The sequence below is a fragment of the Lissotriton vulgaris genome, chromosome 1_1 (genome assembly GCF_964263255.1).
Source record: "Lissotriton vulgaris chromosome 1_1, aLisVul1.2, whole genome shotgun sequence".
NCBI classification, from domain to species: Eukaryota; Metazoa; Chordata; class Amphibia; order Caudata; family Salamandridae; genus Lissotriton; species Lissotriton vulgaris.
In genome coordinates, this window is record NC_141685.1 from 1767697808 (window position 1) to 1767722228 (window position 24421).

General features: G+C 47.5%; 2 protein-coding genes across 3 annotated transcripts in view; one reads left to right on the forward strand and one right to left on the reverse strand.

Moving 5' to 3' along the window:
• The window catches only part of SNRPF (small nuclear ribonucleoprotein polypeptide F), a 1022948-nt gene that overhangs the window by 159012 nt on the left and 839515 nt on the right, over nt 1-24421 (forward strand). The gene's annotated exons all lie outside the window — the stretch shown is intronic.
• Nucleotides 5167-24421, reverse strand: part of CCDC38 (coiled-coil domain containing 38) — a 2358499-nt gene continuing 2339244 nt past the window's right edge. The window contains exon 14 of the mRNA XM_086919075.1: nt 5167-5277. Within this exon, the coding sequence (XP_086775201.1) occupies nt 5167-5277 (111 nt within the window). The remainder of the gene's footprint in view (nt 5278-24421) is intronic.

A 24421-nucleotide genomic window follows, 5' to 3' on the forward strand; every position in this document is an offset into this window, starting at 1 on the left:
CAAACCTATATCGAAATCATTCAAGGGGTCCAACACCAATGTTGTGCTTCCAGCTATTCATCTGTCCAAACCGTCTAAAAATGAGCAAAGTGAAGTCATGTGCTTACGCTGCGGGAGCAAATCCCATTTAGGAAATGCCATATTCTGTTTTGCTTTGAATCAAACTTGCAATGAATGTGGTATGAAAGGTCATTATTCTCGAATGTGTAAGGCTGTTGTAGTCAAGAAACGTTCCTCACAGGTAGTAAAGGCTATGCAGAAGACCCGTCGTATTCTGAAGATGAGAATTATGAATTGTTAATGTTGTTTCCCTCGTTGTCGCATGCTGATGGTGTTGTGGAACTACCTTCTTTGGTTGAGTCTTTGAAAGGAAATCTCCTTCATGCAAAATTGGTGTATATGGATCTAGCCTTACTTTTCTTGCAGATTCTGGTTCTCCTTTTATCCTCATCAATGTGAAGGATTTCAGCAAACTTGAGGGTCTCCAGTTGCAACAGTCCAACATCAAAATCTTTGCTTATGGTGGGAAAAGAGTTGAAGTATTAGGAAAGTTTGTGGCTGATCTAGTTTTTGGTGCAGAGCAAACCACGGGAACTGTCTTTGTAGTAGAAGATGGGGCAAACCTTTTGGGGTGGGATGCGCAAGGCGCTCTCAACATTATACTGGATCCCAATAATCCCGATATGGTGGTGTCCCACAGTGCACTAATTCAGTTTTATGATGGGCTTTCTCCTGATTCTTCCAGCGCCCCCACTGTTGCTAAGTTAGCTAATGACAAGCGGGTGCACATGTATCCTGAAGTGTTTAAAAGTGAGCTTGGTAAACTTAAGGGTTTTCAACATTGCATCGTACTCAAAGATGAATCTAAGGCTGTTGCTCATAAAGTGCTTAAAGTACCTTTGAGTCTCCGGATTGAACACAAAAGTGGGTTGGAACGATTGTGTGCAGCGGTGGTCATTGAACCTATTGAAGGTTCTGAATGGTTGGCCCCCATTGTTTTAGCATGCAAATCCGACAAATCTCTGATGGATGTGTGTGGACTTGAGGGACCTCAACGCCAGCATTGGGTTGATCGTCAACCTCTACCCAACATCAATGGGATGTTGGCTACGTTGGGTGGAGCTAAGTTGTTTATCTCCCTAGATATTTCCTCAGCCTACCATCAGATTGAGCTGTGCAAGGAATCTAGACACATCACTTCTTTCGTCAAACAAGAGGGGGCTTATTGTTACATACGCATGCCTTATGGCTTGCCTCGGCTTCAGCAGTGTTCCAACGATTGATGAACAACTTGTTCAAGGACATTGCTGGAGTCGTGTTTTTTCAGTATGACATTCTGACATATGGGAAATCTGAGGCTGAACACGACGAGAGAGTCAAGCATGTTTTAAGCATAGTTCAATCCAGCGGTTTAATGTTGAGAATCAACAAATGTAAATTCCTCCAAGAGGGTGTTGACTACCTTGGTCATCATATTTGGGGGTTGAACCCAAGTTGAAGATCATTTAAGCCATTTAGAGTGCACCCAGACCTATGAACGAAGATCAACTTCGTTCTTATTTGGGGTTGGTGGAGTACAACTCCAAATTTGTTAGCAATTATTCTAGCAAAACTGCTTACATGCGTAATTTGTTAAACAAGAATGTTAAATATGTGTGGGATATTGACTGTAATAACAACTTTGAGTCAATCAAACAAGAAATTGTTCACACTGGTCCTCTTAAACTCTTCAACATTAATGATAAAAGTATCATATCTACTGATGCAAGCAATGTTAGTCTAGGAGCAGTCCTAATGCAAAAAAGAGGTGATGGCCGTGAAGAAACAATAGCTTTTGCTTCAAGAACATTAGGGGAGCTGAAAGCATCTACTCGACCATCGAAAAGGAAGCTTTAGCCATGTTGTGGGGTGTCCAACACTTCAAGAGTTTTTTGTGGGGTAATGAATTTACTTTGAGGACAGATCATAAGCCCTTAATTGATCTTTTTACCACTAAAGATGGTGCCAGCGCAACATCATGCATTTCCAAATGGAAGTACAGGTTGCATAAGTTTTGCTATCGCCTTGAGTATGTGCCTGGTGCTAAGAATAATGTTTCTGATTGCTTGTCTAGATTACCCCTTTCATGTGATGAGGATATTGTGATGGGTGACGATTTGGAAATGGTTTGTGCGGTTTGTCCTTTAGAGACCACTGTTGGTGGTGCTCTTTCTGAACAAGAGTGGCTGGATGGTACCTCTGAGGATGCTGTGGTTATGAAGGTCATCAACCTTTTAGCTGGGGTGTGGCCCTGTGACAAAGATTGCCCCTCTGAGTTGGTTCCTTAAAAGAGAGTTAGTGAGGAGTTATCTGTGGTTGATGGAGTATTGAGGAGAGGGGGTTATTTAGTAGTTCCTATGTCTGCGCAAAAGAATTTTGGATTTGGCCCACAAATGTCATCCTGGAATTCGGGCCATGAAATGCAGCATTAGGCAGGATTTTTGGTGGCCTGCATTAGATAAAGATGTTGAACACTGTGGGGGTCATTAGGATCGCGGACGGACTTGAGTCCGTCCGCGACCCCAGAGCATGAGGGAACGTCCGCATGGGCTGCGGCGTTCCCTCTGTGCAGATTAGGATGTGACCGCCAGGGTGGCGGTCACATCCTCTATTTTTAACATTTCTGCGGGTGGAGCTTCAAGCTGCACCCGCAGCAATGTTAAAAATGCATGCACAGCATTTGCGTGCACAAAGCGGCAGGCACCGCGCGGTGCCTGCTGCATTGTGCACGCAAATGCAGGGGGGTACCATAGGTACCCCCCATGTGCACCCCCCACCCCCCACTACACCTAGGGGGCCCGCAATGGGCCCCTGCAGTGCCGTTACACATGCTTTTCCACGGCGGAAAAGCCGCCGCGGAAAAGCATGTTTCCATGCACATCCTAATCTGGCTGAAGGTGTCTAAGAGACACCTTCACCATTTTAGTGCTTTTCCGCCGCGGTTGTAAGCCAGCCGCGGCGGAAAAGCTGCGGACCTAAACCATGACCCACCAGCCATCCTAATGTGGCGGTGGGTCCTGGTGGGTCCGCAGAGGATTTTCCGCATCCTCCGGGCCGGCGGTGGCTTCCGCCGGCCCGGAGGATGCGGAAAATCCTCCATCCTAATGACCTCCTATGTTTGTGATTGTTGCGTTGTGTTACTAGTGACAAATCCCAAGTGACTCGTCCTTCCCCTGTTGAAACAATAGTGGTTAAGAATATTCCATGGTCCAAATTAGCTTTTGACATTGCGGGTCCTTTTCGGCTCAATGGTAGTCCACCCAAATATGCCTTGGTCCTTATTGACTACATGTCAAAATGGCCTGATATCCGATTTGTGGACAATGTGAACTCTCTGTCCATCATCAATTTTCTTCAGGATGTTTTTCTTGGGGAGGTTTTTCCGGAGGAATTTGTGTCGGATAACGGAACTAGTGAAACACAAGAATTTTTGAAAGTCATTGGTGTGAAACACATTCTCACATCTCTTTCCCACCCCCGTAGCAATGGTTTAGATGAGTTTTTCAACGGCGTGATTAAGGAACACCTGCAACTAGCTTTGGTAAATGGTTTGCATTGGCGGCGAGCTGTCAGCGACATGCTGTGAGGACTACCCCACATGTTAGCACTGGGATAGCTCCCTTTACCTTACTAAGGGGGAGAGTTGCAGGGTCTAAATTGAACAAGGAGTGGATGTCCAGGAGAGTGGTAGACATGGAGAAGTTGGCTGATGTGGTTGATATCCGAGCTGCCACCCAAGCCAAGTATGATACTAGGCCTGGCGTTCGTAGTGCTTTATTTGTGAAGGTGGGTGATTAGGTAAGAATCAAGAGGCCTGGTTTTGTTCGCAAGGATGAGTCTCGTTTTTCTTCTCCCAAGAGAGTGTCTGCGGTGAGAGATCACGTTGTGGTGTTGGAGAATGGAAAAGTTTGGAACAAAAGTGCTGTTTGGGTGGTACCTTTGTTCCATGCTGGGTTATGTCAACAAGAAATTTGGTGTTCACTCCTCCCCTGTGGTTGTGCCCACTGTGGTTCATGAAAGAGAACGTGTACTTTCTAGTCGTGTTCCTGCAAGATGTGCATCCAAGAGATTGAAGTTTGGTCTCTCCAAATTTCAAGGTTATAAAATGTTATAATGCCTTATCATACTATTTTTCTCTGCCATATAATGCTGTAATGTTTTACCTTGTAATTTTCCCTGCCTTATTTTCCCTTCATATTTTGTTCACATATTTTATTACTGTTTTTATTCCTTTATTTTAGTGTTATGAAGGAAGGGGGGGGGGGGTTCTGGCTGGAATGTTGTGGGAGCTCGTGTGAGCTTGTTTTGGGATTGTGGGATTCCATTGTGGAATGGGTGTCCGCGGCAAGGCAGTTGCTGCCGGGATCTGAAGAGTGCTAGACCGAATAACCTGCTCTCCTACCTACCTTGGTAGTGTCTTCCTTTCACACACTGACTCAAGCAAAGTTATAGTAAGTAGAACATGTAAGATGTTATCTTACTAATGGGGCCTAGCTTGTATTACACCTCATGTAAATGGGGAATAACCATGGTCCCTAGATTGGGGAGTGGGACTCAATAGCTGACCCGAGTGAATGCTAGAGGGCCTGCCTTAGGAAGACTGTGTATAGGGCTTGTGATGTGGCATATTTTACTTTGTGATAGTACATTATTACTCCTTTTTTCATAAAAGTAATGGACTTGACAGTCATGTTTTGGGGTTGCTGGATGCATGTTGAGTTGTGAGCCTGGGTTCACCCTACTCCTACCTCCTCCCCGAGAAGCCTTGGAGTGCTTGACCCATGCTATCACTGAGAGTCTGGTGCTGAAGCGGTACTTGTCCCAGTTGCCCAGAGTCCACTGTACTGCTCCAGGACATGAGGAGTGAAATGCCTCATCCACCTTGGGTGGCCAAGTAATGCCTGCTTGTCCCCTGGCCCTCTGAAAAGGCTACTGGCACCACTGTTGTAGTTTTCTGGATATCAGCACATTTATATATGCAGGATCAGCCGCATGTGAACCAAGGAGACATTACCACCATAGTTAATAGAGTTGCGCTATATAATTTTACTTGCAAAACAAGGATTATTTTCAAATCTGTAGTCTGTTATAAAACAATGCATTACAAAGGGGAAGCCCAGAAGTAAGTTAAGTGAAAAAATAACGTTGATCCTCTTCGCTTTTCGAAACCATGGCAGATTTACTTTTCCTTTGTTTGGTTCTTGGAGGCTCTGATCGAAACATAAGTTTTCTTCCCCGCTAAAAAATTAAAACCAAATTGGAAACTGGTTAATTGCAATGCTTTATAGCCATGGTTAGTTTATTATTCATTCTATCAATATGTGCAATATATTCATGAGCCACATAAAAAGGGGGTAATTTGCTTTAATAGATTTTGAAAACAGAGACACTTCTATTTAACACAAAGTACTTAAAACATTGGCACTTTTTTCACTTCCTGTGTAACTCAAATATAAAACTATTGGCCATGAGGCCTGCTTGAACATACAGCAGGAAGGGAGTTGGGGAATATCCAATCCAGGGAAGCCAGATTAGAACTTAAAATCGGTTACTCATCAATAAAAATCCATAATAAAGTTCTGGATCTTTTTCGTAGCTGACATGTAGGCGTGATTGAAAATAGAATTTTACAAATAATCTACTTTTTGTAGACCATATGAATTTGTTGTCACACACACTTGATCAAGGGGGAAGTGCTGCTCTCATCTTATTAGAGATTACAGCAGCCTTCAATACTGTCCACCACAATTGATTGGCCGCCTCTGAAACATCAGGGTTGGTGGACCTGCTCTTGGATTCTCACTTACACCCTATGTCAACAACACTCAGATTGCTGTCTCTCTGACCAAGAGTGAGCAGGACACTGGCATGAGATTCCATAGCTGCATGCAAGCAGTTAATGAGTGGATAGCTAATAACTGCATGAAACTCATCTCTGCAAAGAGAAAGGTAATTCTATTTGGAAACTCAACATTACTCTGTTCTTCTTCCTGGTGGCTATCTGAAACTAGGATCTCTTCCCACTCCTATAAGAAAGGTTAGTAACATAGGAGAGGTATTGGATGACAGACCCACCTTCGGAACCCAGGTCAATGCAGTTACATCATCTTCCTTCATCACTCAGAGGACTTTGAAGAAAATTCTGCCTTTTTATACCATCTGAGCTTCAAACAACAGTAGTGATATCCATGGTCCTTTAAACAATTGACCACTGTAATGCTCTTTAAAGGAATTTGCAGCAACAACATATGAACAAACTGCAAAATGTACAGGTCGCTGCTGCACGACTGCTAGTGGGCATTGACAATTCCAATCTGTCTCACCAACACTTAGACAGCTGCACTGACAAGCTCTTTGCATCACATTTAAGTCCTTACAGAATATAGATTCCGAAAAGGGGGTGGTGATGAACAGAGTGTCTGAATTAGGCAGACCACTCTTACCCAGTCCAAAGATCAGGGCTTGATCCATCACCTTTTTTTAGCTCACTGCACCATCCCAGCTCAGAACTTGGCTATATGCAAATTAGTCTGACCCTGGCCCAGTGCATCATGGGAACAGGGCAGACCAATTTGCATATAGCCAGGTTCTGAGCTGGGATAGGGCAGTGAGATAAATAACGGTGATGGATCAAGCCCTGATCTTTGGACTGGGTAAGAGTGGTCTGCTCAATTCAGACACTCTGTTCATCACCACCCCCTTTTCTGAATCCTTACAGAATATAGGACTGGACTACCTGAAGAAGAAATCCAAGTGGCACTCGCTAAGGGACAATAAGAACGTCGACTGCATAAAATTTCTCTAGCTCATTATTTAAGTTAGCCTCCTGAGGAGGAAGAAGCTTTGCCAACAGTGCCTTCAAAATTGGGAATGCCCTACCTCTCTATCTAAAAGACATCAACTATCTACTCCTCTGCAGGATAACGCTTTCTCTTTAAACATTAATTTTTTCATGAGCTGGAAGTTCAGGTATAAGTGTGCTCTAGAAATTAATTTAATAAACAAGTTACTTACCATCGGTAATGCTTTATTCATAAAGACAATATCTAGATGCAGATTCTTTATCTTTGAATTTCCCAGGCGTCAGACTGAATCTGGAAACGTTTGCATGAGCAATGCTTGCACGCCATCGGGTGGCTCCATGTGGTGCTGTTGGGATCGTTGGTGCCAGATGTGACATTGCGTTCACCAACATAGACGCCACCCAGACGCACGGACATCAGTTACTTTTTACTTTTTCCATGCCAGAAGTGCAGAGCCATGAAATGAACTGACTAGTGTGTGTCCTAACTCTAGACCTATAAATGATTCCAAAGAGCAGGTAGGAATGGTTGGGTCAGTAAGGAATCTGCAACTAGATATTCTCTCTGCGGGAAAATGCGTTACAGAAGGTAAGTAACTTGTTCATCTGATAGCAACTTCTAGCTGCAGACTCCTTACCTTTGAATAGATATCCAAGCCATCGTTCCAGGCAGTGGGCGGACAAATTATTAGATGAGAAAGTCCAGTAGAACCGACCGGGCGAAATGCGTGTCCCTGCTGACCTGACGAACAAGTTCCTTGCCTTCGGTAACAATATATCTGTAAGAGACATAGATTAGTTATCGATTCCTTTCCCCCAGAAGTCAGACTGGACCCAGTTCGTTTTTTGATTGAAAGAAACAAGGACCCCCTGGGTAGTAGTGTGAACAGACTCCTAGGGCAGGGTAAATAGATTATGTGAAAACAATCCTAGGCAGTCTAACTAGTAGGTAAACAATTAATCCGACCCAATAGTGAAAGGAATATTCAAAAATGAATTTATGAAATAAATGTACTTTTAATTAACATATTAAAAATCATATAAGCACCTGAACAAAATTCAGGTTATATGATGTGATTTGACAAATATCATGACATTTACATATAATACTCAACACAAATATATTTAATACACCAGAATTTTTTTTAAAAAAAGGAAAATAAACACAGTTTAATAAAAAGGACACCCTAAATCATAGATGGTGCCTTAAGTACAATAATTCCTTTCACTATTGGGTCGGATTAATTGTTTACCTACTAGTTAGACTGCCTAGGATTGTTTTCACATAATCCAGTTCGTTTTTTGTCAGCAGTACCACTGCGCGTCAAAAGGTGGCGTCAGTCGACTCCGCGTTCGTCGTTGGCGTCATGATCGCCGGGATGACGTTGTGGTAGCTACTTAGACGCTGCCCTCGCACGCTGACGTCAGTTCTATTCACGACTTTCCACACCAGAAGCGCAAAGCCATGCAAAACACTAACCTCTGGTGCACAAAACTAGGGCCCTGGAAGGGCGTCCTTAACCCTAAAAATCAGTTCGCAGAACGGGGAGGATGGGTGGAGCGGTAAGGAATCTATAGCTAATCTATGTCTCTTACAGATATATAGTTACCAAAGGTAAGTAACTTGTTCATCTGAAAGAGACAATAAGCTATAGATTTTTTACCTTAGAATAGATACCTCAGCAATATCAACCCCCGAAGGTGGGTCTGCGATCCTAGTTCACACCAGAAAGTCCTGGAGAACAGAACGGCCAAAGAAGCCGTCTCTCCGGACTTGGCTGTCCAAGCAGTAGTGTTTCGTGAACGTGTGCAGTAATGCCCACATAGCTGCCTGACAGATGTCATTAAGGGGAACTCCACTTCCCAACACCGTCCCAACACGATCCAGCTGCCGTCGCCCTGGTGGACTGGGCGCGTAACCCCACTGGAGGCTACTTCTTCGCCAAGTAATAACAAGCTTTGATGCACAAAATGGCTCATCTAGAAATGGTCCGTTTGTGCATGGCCTGGCCTTTTTTGGCACCCACGTAGCCAACAAAGAGTTGGCCATCCACCCAGAATTGCTTTGTGCGATCCAAATAAAATGAAAGTGCGCGTTTTGGATCCAGACTGTGGAGCCTCTCTTCTTCTTTGGAGGGATGCAGAGGCGTAAAGAAGGTGGGCTAAGCAATTGTCTGTCCAATATGGAAAGAAGTAACCACTTTGGCAAAGAAGGAAGGAAGGATGAGTTCGGGGCAACCTTGTCTGGATGAACAGCCAGAAAAGGAGGTTTAGACAACAGAGCTTGGAAGTCACTTACCCTTCACGCAGAGGTGATGGCCATTAGAAAGGCCTGAGAGGACAGTTATGTAGTGGCTCAAAGGGAGCGCATATAAGATACGTAAGGAATAAGTTCAAGTCCCACTGGGACATTACAAAGGTAACAGGAGGAAAAAGATGAGTAATGCCCTTAAGGAAGCGATTTACAAGTGGCGTGGCCTAGCTGCAGACCGCAATGGCAGTTGTAGGCTAGGAGCTCCCCCATTAACAACCTCTCCAAGACTCGCTGTGGCAGCGCAGATGACGCTTACATGCTTTTAGACAACCCATGAGGTGCAGGAGACAACGGAGCAGTTTCTGTCAGCGGAACCGGCACGTCCAGCCGGGGATGGTTCGCCTGAACGTGGACTGGTTGGGAGATTGGACCGGGCGCTGGGAGCGTATGGGTGAGCAGCTGCGGCAGGGGTAAGAGGTTCCCTTTCTCCAAGGCAGGACGTAGGCATTCCTCGGAGGCCCCGCAGTGACATGGGCCAATGGCGGGTTTGGGGATCGGCCGTGAACTGCACTGCCCCCTTGGACTCCTGCACTTTGACTGCATGGCCCCCCTCATTGTTTTCGCCGGTGCCTATCTATCTCGATGCATAATGTGGCCTGTAGGGAGGGGTTGAGCCCATGTAGACTACGGGGACCACATTGGATTGCTGCTTTGGCTGCGGGGACTGCAGCTGATTGTACAGGAGCTGTGATCCTGGGTGTTAGCACAGTGTGAGTGCGGCACCTGATCGCTACGGCATCTAACTGTGGGCCTGTGGTTTTTCCAGACTGGTCTGGCCATCGGGCGTATGTGACCAACCTAGTTCGCTTGCTCCTCTTCTCATTGCCATTCAGTCAGGCCTGTGCACCTTGGGCTCCACCTGGACAACTTGCCCATTGGTGTCTTGCTCTTTGCTCGGCACACCCCCTTCTGCATCCAGATTTGGCTCTGTCGCTACTTGGCCTGCATTACCTATTGCAGCTGGGCCCTGTTGGATTGGAATGAGGGGCGGATGACGATCGCGGAGAGTAGGATATCTGACTTGGAAGACGGCACGGCCCAAACCACTAAGAAATATGAGAGGATGGAGAAGCTCTTTAAATCAGTCGCTATTAAGAACGAGGACTTAGAGGCCAGGGGGCGAAGGAGCAACGTCCGCGTTATGGGTGTGACCGAATCAATAAACACAGGCGGCTGAACCACTTTGTTGAGAAGCTCTTGACGGATCTCTTTGGCAGTGAGCCATTCACCAACACAGTTGTCGTTGAATGTGCACATCATATCCTGGGCCGCGTCCGAATTCTGGGTGCCCCCCTCCGGCCGATCATAGCTAGCCTTTTGAACTTTAGGGATAGGGATACTGCCCTACGTTTGGCCTGTGAGAAGGGCCAGCTTGATTGGCAGGGCTTGAGATTATCATTCTACCTTGACTTCACAGCCACGGTTCAAGATGCTTGCAGGAAGTATGCGGGGGTTAAAGCTGCCCTTCGTAAGATGGGTCTACGATACGGGAAGCTGTATGCTGAACGGCTGAAGGTGGATTTTGATGGACGCTCCCTGATTTTTGACTCCCCCAACGACGCTCAGGAGTTCTGCCAGAAGTATTCCAATGCCGCAAAGAAGAAAAACTCGGCGTCTGCGCTGCAGTCACAGGACATTCCAGACTCCAGAACCAGTGCGGACCTTTTCACTTTGAACTAGATGCTTGATGCCTGACTCCTAGCCCTGCAGTATGTTGTTGCCACAATCCAACTCTTCGAGCTGCACTTCATGGACTCGTGCCATAGGCACGCTGATGTGCCACTATGGACGCATAGGTATACGAATTACAGGCCTATGTGCCAGATCTGGGGGTAATGGCGGGGTGTTGCCACCTCCCAAGTGCGGATGCACATCTCTAAGTTCATGTGGGATTATAGTATGCTTGGCTTGTGTTTGTTTGCTTTTTTTATTATGTTTGTAAGGGATGGGGATTTTCCCCCTACGTTTGGTGAGGGGGATGGGTGGAGGGAGGGGGAATTTGGGTCTGTAGGCTTATGTTTGGGGTTGGTTTTCCCTCTAATTGTCATTTGCTGTATAGCATGCATTGCATCGGTGTCAGTGGTTCAGACGTCCTGGACGTGGATCATGGCAAGTAAGGTTGTGGGGGAGGCCACTGTGGTTCTCATGTCTTGGAATGTTAGGGGCTTAAATAATACATGTAAATGTAAACAAGTGACCAACTATATGCAATGTCACCATGTAGATGTAGCCTTTCTACAGTATGTTATGTTATGTTAAATTAGGGCTTATATAGCGCAACGGCTACTCCAAAGGAGTGTCCCGGCGCTTTGAGCTCCAAACCAAAAGGGGGGCAGAAAACATAACAGTAACAAAAAAAAGGGGCCACAGAGGGGAGAATTATCCGGCAAATAGCCAAGTTTTCAAGTTTTTCCTGAAAATAAGCAAATTAAAGGTGCTCCGCAGAGACAACGGCAATGAGTTCCAAAGCTTAGGAGCGAGAAAGCTAAAAGACCGGCCGCCTAGCCGAGCCTTTTTGATACGTGGAACCCGAGCCAAGGCCAAAGTTTCTGACCTAAGGGAGCGTGCCGGTCGATAAAAGTCCAGCCTCCTCTGAAGATACTTGGCACCAGTGCCATATAAGGCCTTGTGGGCAAGAGTCATGGTCTTAAACAGTATCCTCTTCCGCACCGGGAGCCAGTGAAGGGATGCAAGAAGATGAGAGGCACTAGTCCGACGATGAAGGCCAAAGATGGCACGCGCAGCAGCGTTCTGGGTGATCTGCAGGCGTTGGAGGAGGTATTCAGGCAGGCCCAGATAAAGAGCGTTAGCATAGTCCAATCTGGACCCTATGAGGGCCTGAACGGTAATCCTCCGATGTTGCTCCGAAAGTAAGGGGAAAAACTTGCGCAACATTCTGAGGATCCCGAAACAGGTTCCCGTAAGGGTGGACACCTGGGATTTGAGCGACAGCTCATTGTCGATTTGGACTCCCAGGTTCTTAGCCCACTTAGATGACTGTGTGGGAGGGAACTTGTCTACAGGCCACCAGCCTCGCCAATCTGGTTCAGAGGGGCATCCGAAGAATAGTATCTCGGACTTATCCGAGTTGCACTTGAGGCTGTTTTGTGAAAACCAGCTAAAAACAGCCCCAAGGCACTCGCGGATCCCTTCGCCATCAAACTCTTCACCCTTACGACAGGTGAAGAGGAGCTGAGTGTCGTCAGCATAAGAGACGATCCGGGCCCCATAGGACTCCGCCAATGTCGCCAGAGGGGTCATCAAGATGTTGAAAAGAGTGGGGCTCAGGATAGAGCCCTGAGGCACTCCGACTCCCAATGGCGGCATCTCGGCGGATCCGGGTGGAACCCAGACCGTCTGGCGGCGGCTGGCCAAAAAGGAAGAAAACCAGTAGACACACCTTGCTGCATCAGTGGCGACAAACTGGGGTACGCATAGATATTTTGCAGGATATAGCTCCTATGCTAGAGGGGTTGCAATGTTAATACATAAGCGGTTGCCTTTCTGGGAGGAGGAGGTCTATAGGGATGCAGGGGGTCGATATGTGTTGGTTAAGGGCTATATGCTTAAACACTCTGTACTATTTGTTAATATATATGCCCCAAATGTAGATGACCCTGAGTTTTTTGACACTGTACACAATCATATAGCCCACATGGGGCAGACTGTGCCTACCTGGGAGGAGATTTTAACCTGTTGCTTGATCCGGAACTCGATAGTACAGCATGTTTAGCGGCTACAAAGCCAAGACAGAGGCCGGCTGTGTTGGACACTATAGAGCAGTTTGGCCTGGTGGATGCAAGGAGGTATCACTGTGCGCGTAGTGAAGGGTACACTCATTATTCTGCACCCCGGAATACCTGGACACAGCTGGACTACTGTTGCTTATCAGCTGGAGTGGCGGTGTGGGTTGAAGCAGTTTCTCATCTGCTGCACATGTTTTCGGACCATTCTTCGATGCTGGTAAACCTGCGGGTCCCTAGAACAGGGGGGATGGAACGTACCTGACGATTTTCTGATATGACTTTGAGGGATTCTCAGCTACATGCATCATTGTAGGAATTTGCGATTCCTAAATTGCGAAAATTAAGGAATCGCAGTTTAGGAATCGCAAATTCCTATGCATCAAAACATCACAATTTTTTTTGCGAATCGCTAATTTTCCTTATTTGCGATTCCTTAATTGCAAATCGCAAATAAGGAAATGCTTTACATTGATTCCTATGGGCCTAGAGGAATCAATGGGAAGGCATTCTCATTTTGCGAATTCGCAATTAAGGAATCACAAAATGATAATGCAATTTCAAGGGCGCAGGGGGGGTCCAAAGGACCCCCCTCTGCACCCCTGGAATGTCATGTAAGTACATTTTACTCACACACATGTCCCAAGGGCATGTGTGTGTGTAAAATGTAAGTTTCAAAAATGCATTTATTTGCATTTTTGAAACTTTTCGCAAATTACCATGAAGGTGTACTTCATGGTAATTTTTCCCTTTAAAATTGCGAATTCGCAAAAAAAAAAGTCATGCATAGCATTTAAGAAATCGCAAAATTTGCGATTTCTTAAATGCTATTGCAATTTGAGAAATCACAAAATTTGCGATTTCTTAAATGCTATTGCAATTTGAGAAATCGCAAAAAATTGTGATTTCTTAAATTGCGAGAAATGGTAAATGATCGATGCATCCCAAAAAGTGATTTTAGAATCGCAAGCGGCCGTATTTTATGATTCGCATCGTTTGCGATTCCAAAATCGCTTGATGCATGTGCCTGATAGTCTTTCCAACTGAACTGGGAGAGCCGATATTAGAGTTCTTTTTGATAAATGTTGGGTTGGTGGATTCTAAGGCCATCCTATGAGAGGCATTCAAGGCCTATGCGAGAGGGGTGTGCTTTTCTATAAATGCAGGGGTGCTTAAGTCTCTGCGCTGCACGCTGGTGCAGATAGAGGCGCAGCTCCATGAGTTAGATGGTAGTGCGTCCAGCTCTGGCCCTACTGACATGCATAAATGCGCTGCTCTGTTGACAGAATTCTGTGAGGCTGTACAATGAGAGGGCATTTCTTGGGGAACTACGCGTAGCTAGACGGGATGGGGAGAGTGAAACACCTGGTAGGACATTGGCCAGGCTGATGCAAAATACCCGTAGGCCAGCTTACATAGCTGAACTTAGCAATGAGGATGGTGAGCAGATCACTGGTAATGTGGGTGTGTTACGGGAGGTACTTAAATATTACATAACATTGTATACCTCTAGGACTGCCGACTCCCTTGATGACTATAAGGATTACCTTGATGAGGTCTCCCTTATCTGGATGGACAAGGCTCACCAGGAGTTCTTGGCAGAACCTTTTACTGAGGATGAGGTAACGGATGCCATTAATGTGCTATATGGCTCTAAAGCGCCAGGCTTGGATGGCTTCATGGGCTGCTTTTATAAAAAATATAGAGATCTCCTTGTTCCTCATCTCATTCATATGTATCAGGAAGCCATTGAGAAGGGGATGTTTCCACCTACCCTGAGAGATGCTGTTATAATATTGTTGCCTAAACCTGCTAAGGATGTCTTGAAATGAAATTCTTATAGGCCACTGCTGCTCCTGAATTTTGATAATAAGACCTTAGCTAAAAAGTTGGCGACCAGGCTTGCGTTAATAGTTGAGAACTTGATCTACCCAGCACAATCGGGCTTCATCCCCCACAAATTCACAGCCTTAAACTTGCACACGCTATTTGCCATGTTAAATAGGATCTCGCCGTCCGTTCCTGCGGCGGCTGTCTTGCTTGATGCTGAGAAAGCGTTTGATTCACTCGAGTGGCCCTTCCTATATGCCACCATGAGGAGGTTGGGGGTGCCCGAACTGTTTATGGCAGTGGTTAGGCTCTTGTGTACATTGCCCACGGCACACATTTGCTTGAACTGTACATTCCCCCTGTACCCCCTCCTATTTTTCTAATTGCGCCTGACCCACTGGTACGCCAGTTGTTGGAGAACCATAGTCATCGGGTTTGCAATTCAACACCGGGTCCTTGCTACTTACGCTCTATGCTGATGATATTATTCTTTCCGTACGGCATCCTGACGACAACCTTACACCGTTGCTCCAGGAAGTCACTAGGTAAGGCACTAAGTCAGTACTTCATATAAACTGGGAGAAGTCGGAAGTTCTCCCATTGACTGAGTGTTAGAACGGGGGATTACCCGCTGGTCTGGTGTGATGACTCAGTGAAATACCTAGGAGTCCACATCCATAGGGACAGGGATCGCAGTTGATCCTTCTTGATTCTTCAGTTAAACTATTGCCCGGTAAACGAGAGGCTAGGATGCAACATTGACCACTGGTTGCAGCTTCCATTTTCGATGGTAGGAAGGATAGCCATAATTAAAATGGTGCTCTTACCACAACTCTTGTACCTCTTTTAAAATATTCCCTTACCACTATACAATAGTTTTTTTTACTAATCTGCTCATGTTGCTAACCTGTTTGGTGTGGGGGGGTAAAAGACCCGCACTGGCTGGGACACCTTAGTGTTACCATATGAGATGGGGTGGTTCGGTGTGCCGAACTTACATATTTATTATCTGGTTGCACAAGCAAGCTACGCCCAACACTGGTACAACGTGGACTTTTAGATCCCGTATTATAGACATGAGGCTGACCTGGCGCTTCTGTCTCCGCTTAACACACTGCTGCCACATAATTTCTCTAGGGACCCAAATGACATCCAAACAGTGTCTACTACCAGCTGGGCGTGACATAAATTGATGCGTGTGACTGGTGCACGTGTATTATATTTCCGGGTGCTGCCGCTTGCAGAAAACAGTTGGATTCCCATCCTGCATGAGGCACTGGTGAAGCTCACATTGTCCAAATTTCACCTGCTCACATTTGGTGATTTATTCCCTGGGGGACACATTTTTTCACGTTTCCATGCGGCTACCACAATGGATCACTTTGTGCTTTTGAGAGTGCAGAAGGCACTGCATGCATGCCTGGATAGCTATCCTTTGGAACCTCCTGACTTATTCATTCTGACAGGGGTTATACAGGGCATGGGAGCCACTTGGTGGCGTGGATGTACAAAGAAGTAGTGGCATGGCTCTGGTGCCATGATACGGGTGTGTGGGTGGCATGGGAGCAGGATCTGGGCTATCTTCTTTGTGACGTACAGTCGGGTCGCTGCTGCACACAAACACGCCGGGTGACCCCGAACCATCGACACAAATTGCTGCATTTTAAGTTTCTGTGGCGGATGTATGTGACTCCTAGTAAACTGCATCGAATGGACCCCTCTCGCTCGAATATATGTCCGAGATGCTGCTCTCCGACTGCGGACTTTGCACATATGACATGGACTTGTACTAGAATAGAGGATTACTGGAGATCGATATTCAGGGAAGCATCCAAGATGGTAGGGGTAGAGATTGAGCTGTCTCCGTTATTGGTCCTGCTGGGGTGCGTTCATGACCTACCCAGATCCCAGCGTTGATTTGTTGCCATAGTGCTACTGATTGCTAAGCGTGAAGTGGCTCTTAAGTTGGAATGTAGTATGCCCCCCACACTCAGTGCATGGCTTCATAGCATGACATATTGTAATAACACAAGTGACACCTATGCACAGTTGCAACCACCCGCCTCTAGACCTGTAGATATCTGGCAACCTTTCCAAAAGTACCTGTTAAACGTGCAGGATGGTTACAGTGCCTCAACACAAGAGCTGCCTGCACCCACTGTGGACACCCAGGGACTAATCTGTATTAACTGAGCCGAATATGTTTTGGTCATTGTGTTGCATACTTGATTATTTAGAATGTAATGATGGGGTAAGGAGATGCCCATAATATTTTGTTGGGGCCGCTATGACCACCTTTGTGATACGCTGCATTGTACTCTTTATTTCATGTGCCATTGACCTGTATGCTATGCTGCTCATTTCTATATTATTTTTGTTTCTTTCTCACGATTTGTTGTTGTATTTACTTTGGAAAACTCAATAAAAAATAAAAAAAGGAAGCGATTTACAACAGCGGACTTGAAAAGAGAAGGGTGATCAGGAAGACTAAGAAAGGCTGAAATGGCTGCGAGGTAGCCCTTAAGAGTGCCTTAAGAGTGCCCAGAGCAGAGCCCTGCTGGGCCAAAGAAAGGAGGAGCAAGAGAACCTCAGAAAGAGAGGTGGAAAGGGGATCCACCGCCTTTGCTGAGCACCATGCCAAAAATGTGTTCCATCTGCAGGCGTATTCGTCTTGGTAGAGGGACGCCTGGTTGCCAAGATAACATCACAGACTTTGGGAGGAAGGTCGAAAGCTGTTTAATGCTGCCGCTCAATCTCCACACAAGGAGGTGGAAGCTGGAAAAGTTTGGGTGGAGGACCGTCCCCTGCTAGTGCGACAGAAGATCCTACCATCGGAGGAGCGATGGCCATGTGTAATAGCTCCAGATACCATACTCTTTGTGCCCAATCCGGAGCCACCAGAATGACTTGGGCCCGGTCGCACTTGATCTTCTTCAGCACTATGGGCAGAAGTGGTATAGGGGCGTATAGAAGACCTCAACTCCACTCGCGCCGAAAAGAGTCACCAAGCGAGTGCCCCCTTGGAAATTCCAATGCGCAGAATTGCTGACATTGCGCATTCTCTTCAGTGGCAAATAGATCTAACCAAGGCTATCCCCACCGTTGAAAGAGACATTACACACCTCTGAGTGAAGACGCCATTCGTGATCCATCAAGCATCTGCGGCTGAGTTTGTCCACCCTGGGGTTCAGCGAACCTGCCAGGTGTTGAACCACCAGGTATATGCCCCGATGTTCCAGCCATGCCCAGAGGCGGAGGGCCACTTGACACAGGATCCACGATCCCCCCCCTCTTTGTTGCAGTACCACATGGTGGTAGTGTTGTCCGTGAACACCTGCACTACTCTTCCCCGGACAGAGGGAAGGAATGATTTCAGTGCCAGATGGATCGCTCAAAGCTCTAGAAGGTTGATGTGGAGCCTGGACTCCACCGGAGACCAGAGGCCTCTGTTCTCCGCCTCCCCCATGTGGCCGCCCCATCCCAGAAGTGATGATTTGGTCGTCACTGTGAACTCTGGTTGAGGAAGGCAGAGGGATCTGCCGTCGACCCAATCCTGGTTCGTTAGCCACCACTGCAGATGGAGTGCAATGCCCTCTGCGATCAGGAGGCAATCATACAGGTTCCCCTTATGTTGTGCCCACTGAAACTGTAGTGTAGTTCCTATATTCCCAATAGGCTCTGCGCATTGTAATAATATAAACAGCAGTGTAGGACTGAGGTCGACTAGGTCTCTACTGACTATATTAGACTTAATTAGTTTCGCCAGCTAGCTCAGAGGTCACTAGAAACTTTCGAATGTTCAGGAAAGAGTTAACTCTCCGGATTAGACAAGAAGGGATTAGCTTCTGACAACTGTACAAACATGAAAACTTTGCTCCCTCAGAATAGAGTGTATCTCTAGAGTCGTGGGAAAACAATAGGCAGCTATTTCACTCAGTCAATCGTGCATACTTAGTTTCACCAGAGGGCAGAGAAATAGAGAGACGGGCGTTTTTCAATAAAAGGTGTTATTTTATTGAGCAGTCTTCTTTCTCATGCAAGCGAAATGAATTGCCACAATTGCAATACTATTATGAAGTAAAGTGCGTACAGTAAAAGTAGTATTACGAAATAATACTGTGAAAGCATAGATATAGTTTCTGAGCCATATGATACATTAAAATAGATAAAATATATATACATACATAAAACCATTGACTAACGTACTCAACTGGTGCTTCTTACTACGCCTACCCCGATGTACCTGACCTCAGCCTAACACTTGGGAAGGAGTAAGTAAGTAGCAGTTTAAGTTAAGTTGGTTAAGATTGTTTTTGCCAAGGATCTGATTCAAGAATTCTCTTTATGGGTTTAGTCAGCTCCGTACCTTAGTAATAGAATGTGGGAGGTCTGGTATCTCTTTCTTCAGGACTCGATCTCCCAGCAACCCGCAAGGGTGACTCGGGAACACCGGAGCTGGATTTTCTCGGCGTGAGAAAAAGTAGCTTCTCCAGCGCGTCAAAGGGGAGGGGCGGCTTCCGTGGGCTCTCGCATCAGCTGGGTTCTCGGGCAAGTAGATAGCCGCTCTGCTCTAAACCACTGTGTGTTTGCTTAAGGCAACTGTTGGTATTTTATACCTGAAAGGTGCAGGATTTGACGTAAGGTTGGACATAAGACGTCACTAAGAGCTAACAGTTCTTGCTGGACTCCAGGAGTTCTTGTTCAAATCCAAACAAAAGCAGGGGGGTAATTTCCCGGGCTGCTGAAGGCTTGGTTTGTTTAAAGAACGCGTTGTGCTTTCTAGGAGTCGATGGGAGTAGCCGTGCTGTGCTTTGGACTGCATGGGCTATTACTGAATATGGATATGATTCTTATGCTTTTGTAAGGATATTATTGTTTATAACTGCACAGGGGCATGAATCGGGAATATCAAATTAGGGTCCTAGATAGAAATACAACAAAACTTCAAGTCCCATTGCGGAGCCCTCCTATGCCATCTGGCAAGGTCCACCAGCAGGATGCAGGAGGCCATCAGGCCCAGTAGCCTGAGGGTCATCCGGACCAAAACCCGGGATAGAGGCTAAAAGATTGGAATCATAGCCCGAATATCTCAGACTTGCTGTTCGGGAGGATAGACCCAAAAGTGCGTCATTTCTAGAACCGCTTAGATGAAGAGAAGCTTCTACGAGGGAGTCAGGTGCGACTTAGGCACAGTGATGGAGAACCCTAGAGAATGCAGGAGGTCAGGCGTAGTCGGGAGGTGGGAGACGACAGCCTGGGGCGAACCCGCCTTCAACAGCAGGTCGTTGAGATAGGGTAAGACTGGAACCCCTGATCTGCGAAGATGAGATGCGACCACCGCCAACACTTTCATGAACACCCGAGGGGTGCTGGTAAGGCCAAATGGAAGCACAGTGAACTGAGAGTGCTTGTGGCCTACCGTGAACTGCAGGTAACGCCGATGGGCCGGCAGGACAGGAATGTGAATTTAGGCGTCCTGCAAGCCCAACACAACCATCCAGTCTCCAGGGTCGAGAGCAGACAGGACCTGAGATAGCATCAACATTTTTAACTTCTCCTTCCGGAGGAAGCGGTTGACGTTCCTGAGATCCAAGATAGGACGCGGGCCTTTGTCCTTCTTGTGCACCAGAAAGTAGTGGGAATAGCAACCACAACCTAGTTCAGGGGCAGGAATCACTCGATGGCTCCTTTGGCCAAGAGAGCCATAACTTCCTGTTGGAAAAGGGCCAAATGATCCTCCGACATGCGATGGTACTGAGGTGGCATGGCTGGGAGAAGTCTCAAAGGGGAGGGAGTAGCCCCTTCAGACTATCTGCAAAACCCACTTGACGTGATGATGCGCCAGTGGGGGAGGTGATGGTGAATTCTGCCTCCCACTGGTGATTAATGGCCCTGGAAGGTTGGACTGGGAGGGTTTGTAGGCTACTGCAGAGGTGGCGGTGGCGGACTGGCCCAATAGCTGGTCCCCAGAACCACGACGGTGGTTCCCACATCCCCAGCTGTGCAGGGGCTGAACAGCTTGCACCGGCCTGTGGCCCTGGGTGCAACTTGGTGGGGCACCCCTTCTGCGGCCATGGAAGGGGTGAAAAGCATGCTGCACAGGGTGGGTGGTGGAGAGGCCCAAGGACTTGGCCGTAGCCCGAGCGTCCTTAAAGCGCTCTACCGCCTTGTCTGCCTTGTCGCCAAACAGGCGACGGCCATCAAATGGCATGTCCATAAGAGTGGCTTAGACATCCCCTGAAAAACCAGTCAACCTCAGCCAGGAGTAGCGTTGAAGGGCTACCGATGTGGAAATTGTCCTGCCTTGTGAGTCAGTGGTATCCAGTCCACAGCAGATTGTAAATTTTGCTGCGTCTCCTCTCTTGGCAACTGCATGGGAGAGTACGGCCCGGGCCTCTTTCGGGCACTGGGACAGCACTTGCGCCACCGTATCCCACAGACATGTTGTATCGGCCCAACAGACATGCAGTGTTTACTGTCCGCAGTCCCAAGCTGGAGGAAGAAAACATCTTCTTCCAAAATGGTGCAGCTTTTTGGATTCCCTATCAGGTGGTGTGTTAGGGAAAGTGCCTTTGTATGTGGAGGCTTGGAGCAGCAAGCTCTCAGGGGTGGGGTGTTGGGAGAGGAAAGTGGGGTCGCCTGTGTCTGGGTGGTGGCGTAGGTCAATCATCCTATCCACAGGAGCCCCTGTGTTGGGCCTAGAGCAGGTGCCCAAAAGAATGTCGGTGAGGGCTTTATTGGTAGCAGGGGGTCCGAAGAGCTCGCTGCAGGTTGAAGCACCTCTGTGAGGAGGTTAGTCCTGACTGCCACCTTGGGTAACTCGAGGCTGAGAGCTTCAGCCGCCATACGCAATACCATGGCATAAGATGCTTCCTCCTCCATAGCCAGGAGGAGACAACATGCCACGGTCTGGTCAGGTATCCAGACCACTAGCTTTCCCCAATTCCTCTCTCCAGTCCGGTTCGTAACCTAGCTGGTCAGTTAAACGGTCTCCAGACCCCTCCCAGTCCTCCTCACCCTCCTCTGGCTGCCAATCTGGTCTTAAAGATCCAGGATAGAACAAGGACACAAAAGTACCTGTCGGTGCCGAATCTGGCATCGGTCGACGCCGGTCCGGCTCCGTGTCTACATCGGGGTGGAGGCCAGGGCCGACGCCAGCTGAGGCCAAAACCGGTGTCGGCTGCAGATGTGGTGCCGGTGGAATCAGGCACCGGGGGATGTGTAACCAGGTCAACCAGTGCAGATCTGGATCCAGGCATGGATCAAAGAAGCTCCGCAGTGCCGGGGCCGCGTCGTGAAGGCCCAGGGCCCTCAGCCAAGTCTGCAGGGCCACAAGGTACGCCGGCGGAGTCTGGCTGCTCAAAGATGGTATCCATCGCTTCGGAAAAGGCTGAAAGCTGGGCTAGGGTCACTCCGGGTCCCAGAAAGGGAGGGAAACTCGGAGTCGACCATTCGGGCTTTGCACACAGAGCCGTGGGAGAAGCCCCAACTGCATCCATTGCCGGGTCAGCAGACAGACGGAGAGAAGTCAAAGAGCGACAGTGCTTCTTCGACTTCTTATTGTGCTTCGACTTACCTGAGGAGTGCGAAGACTTTGAACTAGACTGGTGGTGGTGGCTCCGCGACCAATCCCTCGACCTCCCACGCGACCATGACCTCGAACGGCGCGGAGCCGACTGCCGGGCCTCAGGAAGCTTTAGGGACCGCTCCCGCAAAGACTTTGGATTTATGGTCCGGTCTTGGGGTCGTGGTTGCGCTCCAGGCAAAACAGGCACACACGGTGCGATCCGTCATCAACATCAGCCAGCTGCAGGAGCTGCAAGACTTGAAACCGGGCATCCCTGATGTGCACCAGGAGTCAAAGACTCAAAATTGATGTCGACAAAAGTCGGCAAAAATTCCGTCAAAAAGTGTTTAGAGGTACCGTTCTCTCTGGATCCGCGCTGGCTGGTGCGAAAAACTGACGTCAGCATGTGAGGGTGGTATCTAAGTAGCTACTGCGAAGTCATCCCGATGACCACGACGCCAACCACGACAGGGAATCGACTGATGCCACCTCTAGATGCCCAGGGGTACTGCTGATGAAAAAGGTTCCGGATCCAGTCTGACGCCTGGTGGTAATTCTAAGGTAAGGAATCTATAACTAATTGTCTCTTTTAGATTGTCCAGGCAGTAGTGTTTAGCAAACGTGTGCACTGAAGCCCATGTTGCAGCCTGGCAGATGTCCACAATCCAATGCCATGGTTGCAGCCTTCCCCCTGGTGGAAAGGGATCATAAGCCCTCAGGAGGCTGTTTCCTACCAGGGCGTAGCATATCTTAATCTAGATAAGCACCAAGAGAAAAATGGTTCGTTCTGCACTGCCAAACCATTTTTTGCTCCCACTTAACCCAAGAAAAGTTGGTTATCCACCAGAACTCTTTTGTGTAGTCAAGATAGAACAACAAGACTCTTTTTGGTTCCAGACAATGGAGATGCTCCTCTTCCTTAGAGGGATGCGGAGGACCAAAAAAGGTGGGCAGTGTGACTGACTGACCCGGATCGAATGGGGTCACCACTTTAGGAATGTTATGAGATGGGCAGGCTTGGAGGATGAATCCTGCAGCTTACTCACCCTTCAGGCAGATAATATAGCCACTAGGAATGCTGTTTTGATGGTGAGCAATCGGATGGGACAATTATGTTGCGGCTCAAAGGGAGCGCACATAAAGTAACTGAGAATTAGGTTGAGATCCCACTGAGGCATAATGATGGCATAGGGGGAAACATATGTACAAGCCCTTTAAAGAACCTATTTACAATAGGAGATTTCAATAAAGAGGGTTGGTCAGGCAGCCTCAGGAAAGCAGAGAGGGCAGAAGGATAACTCATGAGAGTACCCAGAGCTGGGCACGGGTAAGAATAAAGAGAAGAACATCAGAAAGTAGGGCAGAAAGAGGATCAATAGTTTTCTGTATAATATTTAGAAATTTTGGCAGCTGCAGGTGTATACCACCTTGGTGGAGGGCCATCTGGCCGGTAAGATAACCATACAGACTTTGGGAGACCAGTCAAAAGCTATCAACTGTCAGTGCTCATTCTCAACGCAAGTAGATGGAGAGTTCACAGGTTCGGGTAGAAGACCTTCCCCTGCTGCTGCGACAGAAGATCCTCCTCAAGAGGCAACCTGATCGGAGGATTGATGCTCATTCGAAGATATCCAGTCATGAGCCACAAGAATGACTAGGGCCCATTCGTTCTTGATTTTCTTGAGAACTCTGGGCAGAAGTGGTATGGGTCAAAAGAGGCTGAGCTCCACTTGAATTGAAAAGCATCGCTGAGCAATAGCCACCTTGGAAACTCCTAGGAAACTCCAGCACACAATACTGATGACATTGCATGTTCTGTTCATAGGCAAACAGATTTAACCAAGGATCTCCCCACTGTTGAATAAGACCTTGCACCACCACAGACTGGAGATGCCATTTGTGATCGGCTAGGCATCGACAGCTGAGTTGGTCAGCCCTGGCGTTCAAGGAACCTGCCAAGTGTGGATTCACCAGGGTTATGCTCTGCTGTTCCAGCCATGTCCAGAGGCATGGTAGGGCCTCTTGAAAAAGGGTCCATGACCCCACACTGCCCTGTGTGTTGCAGTACCACATGGAGGTCATGTTGTCTGTGAACACTTGCACCAACTTCCCCTTGATAAAGGAAA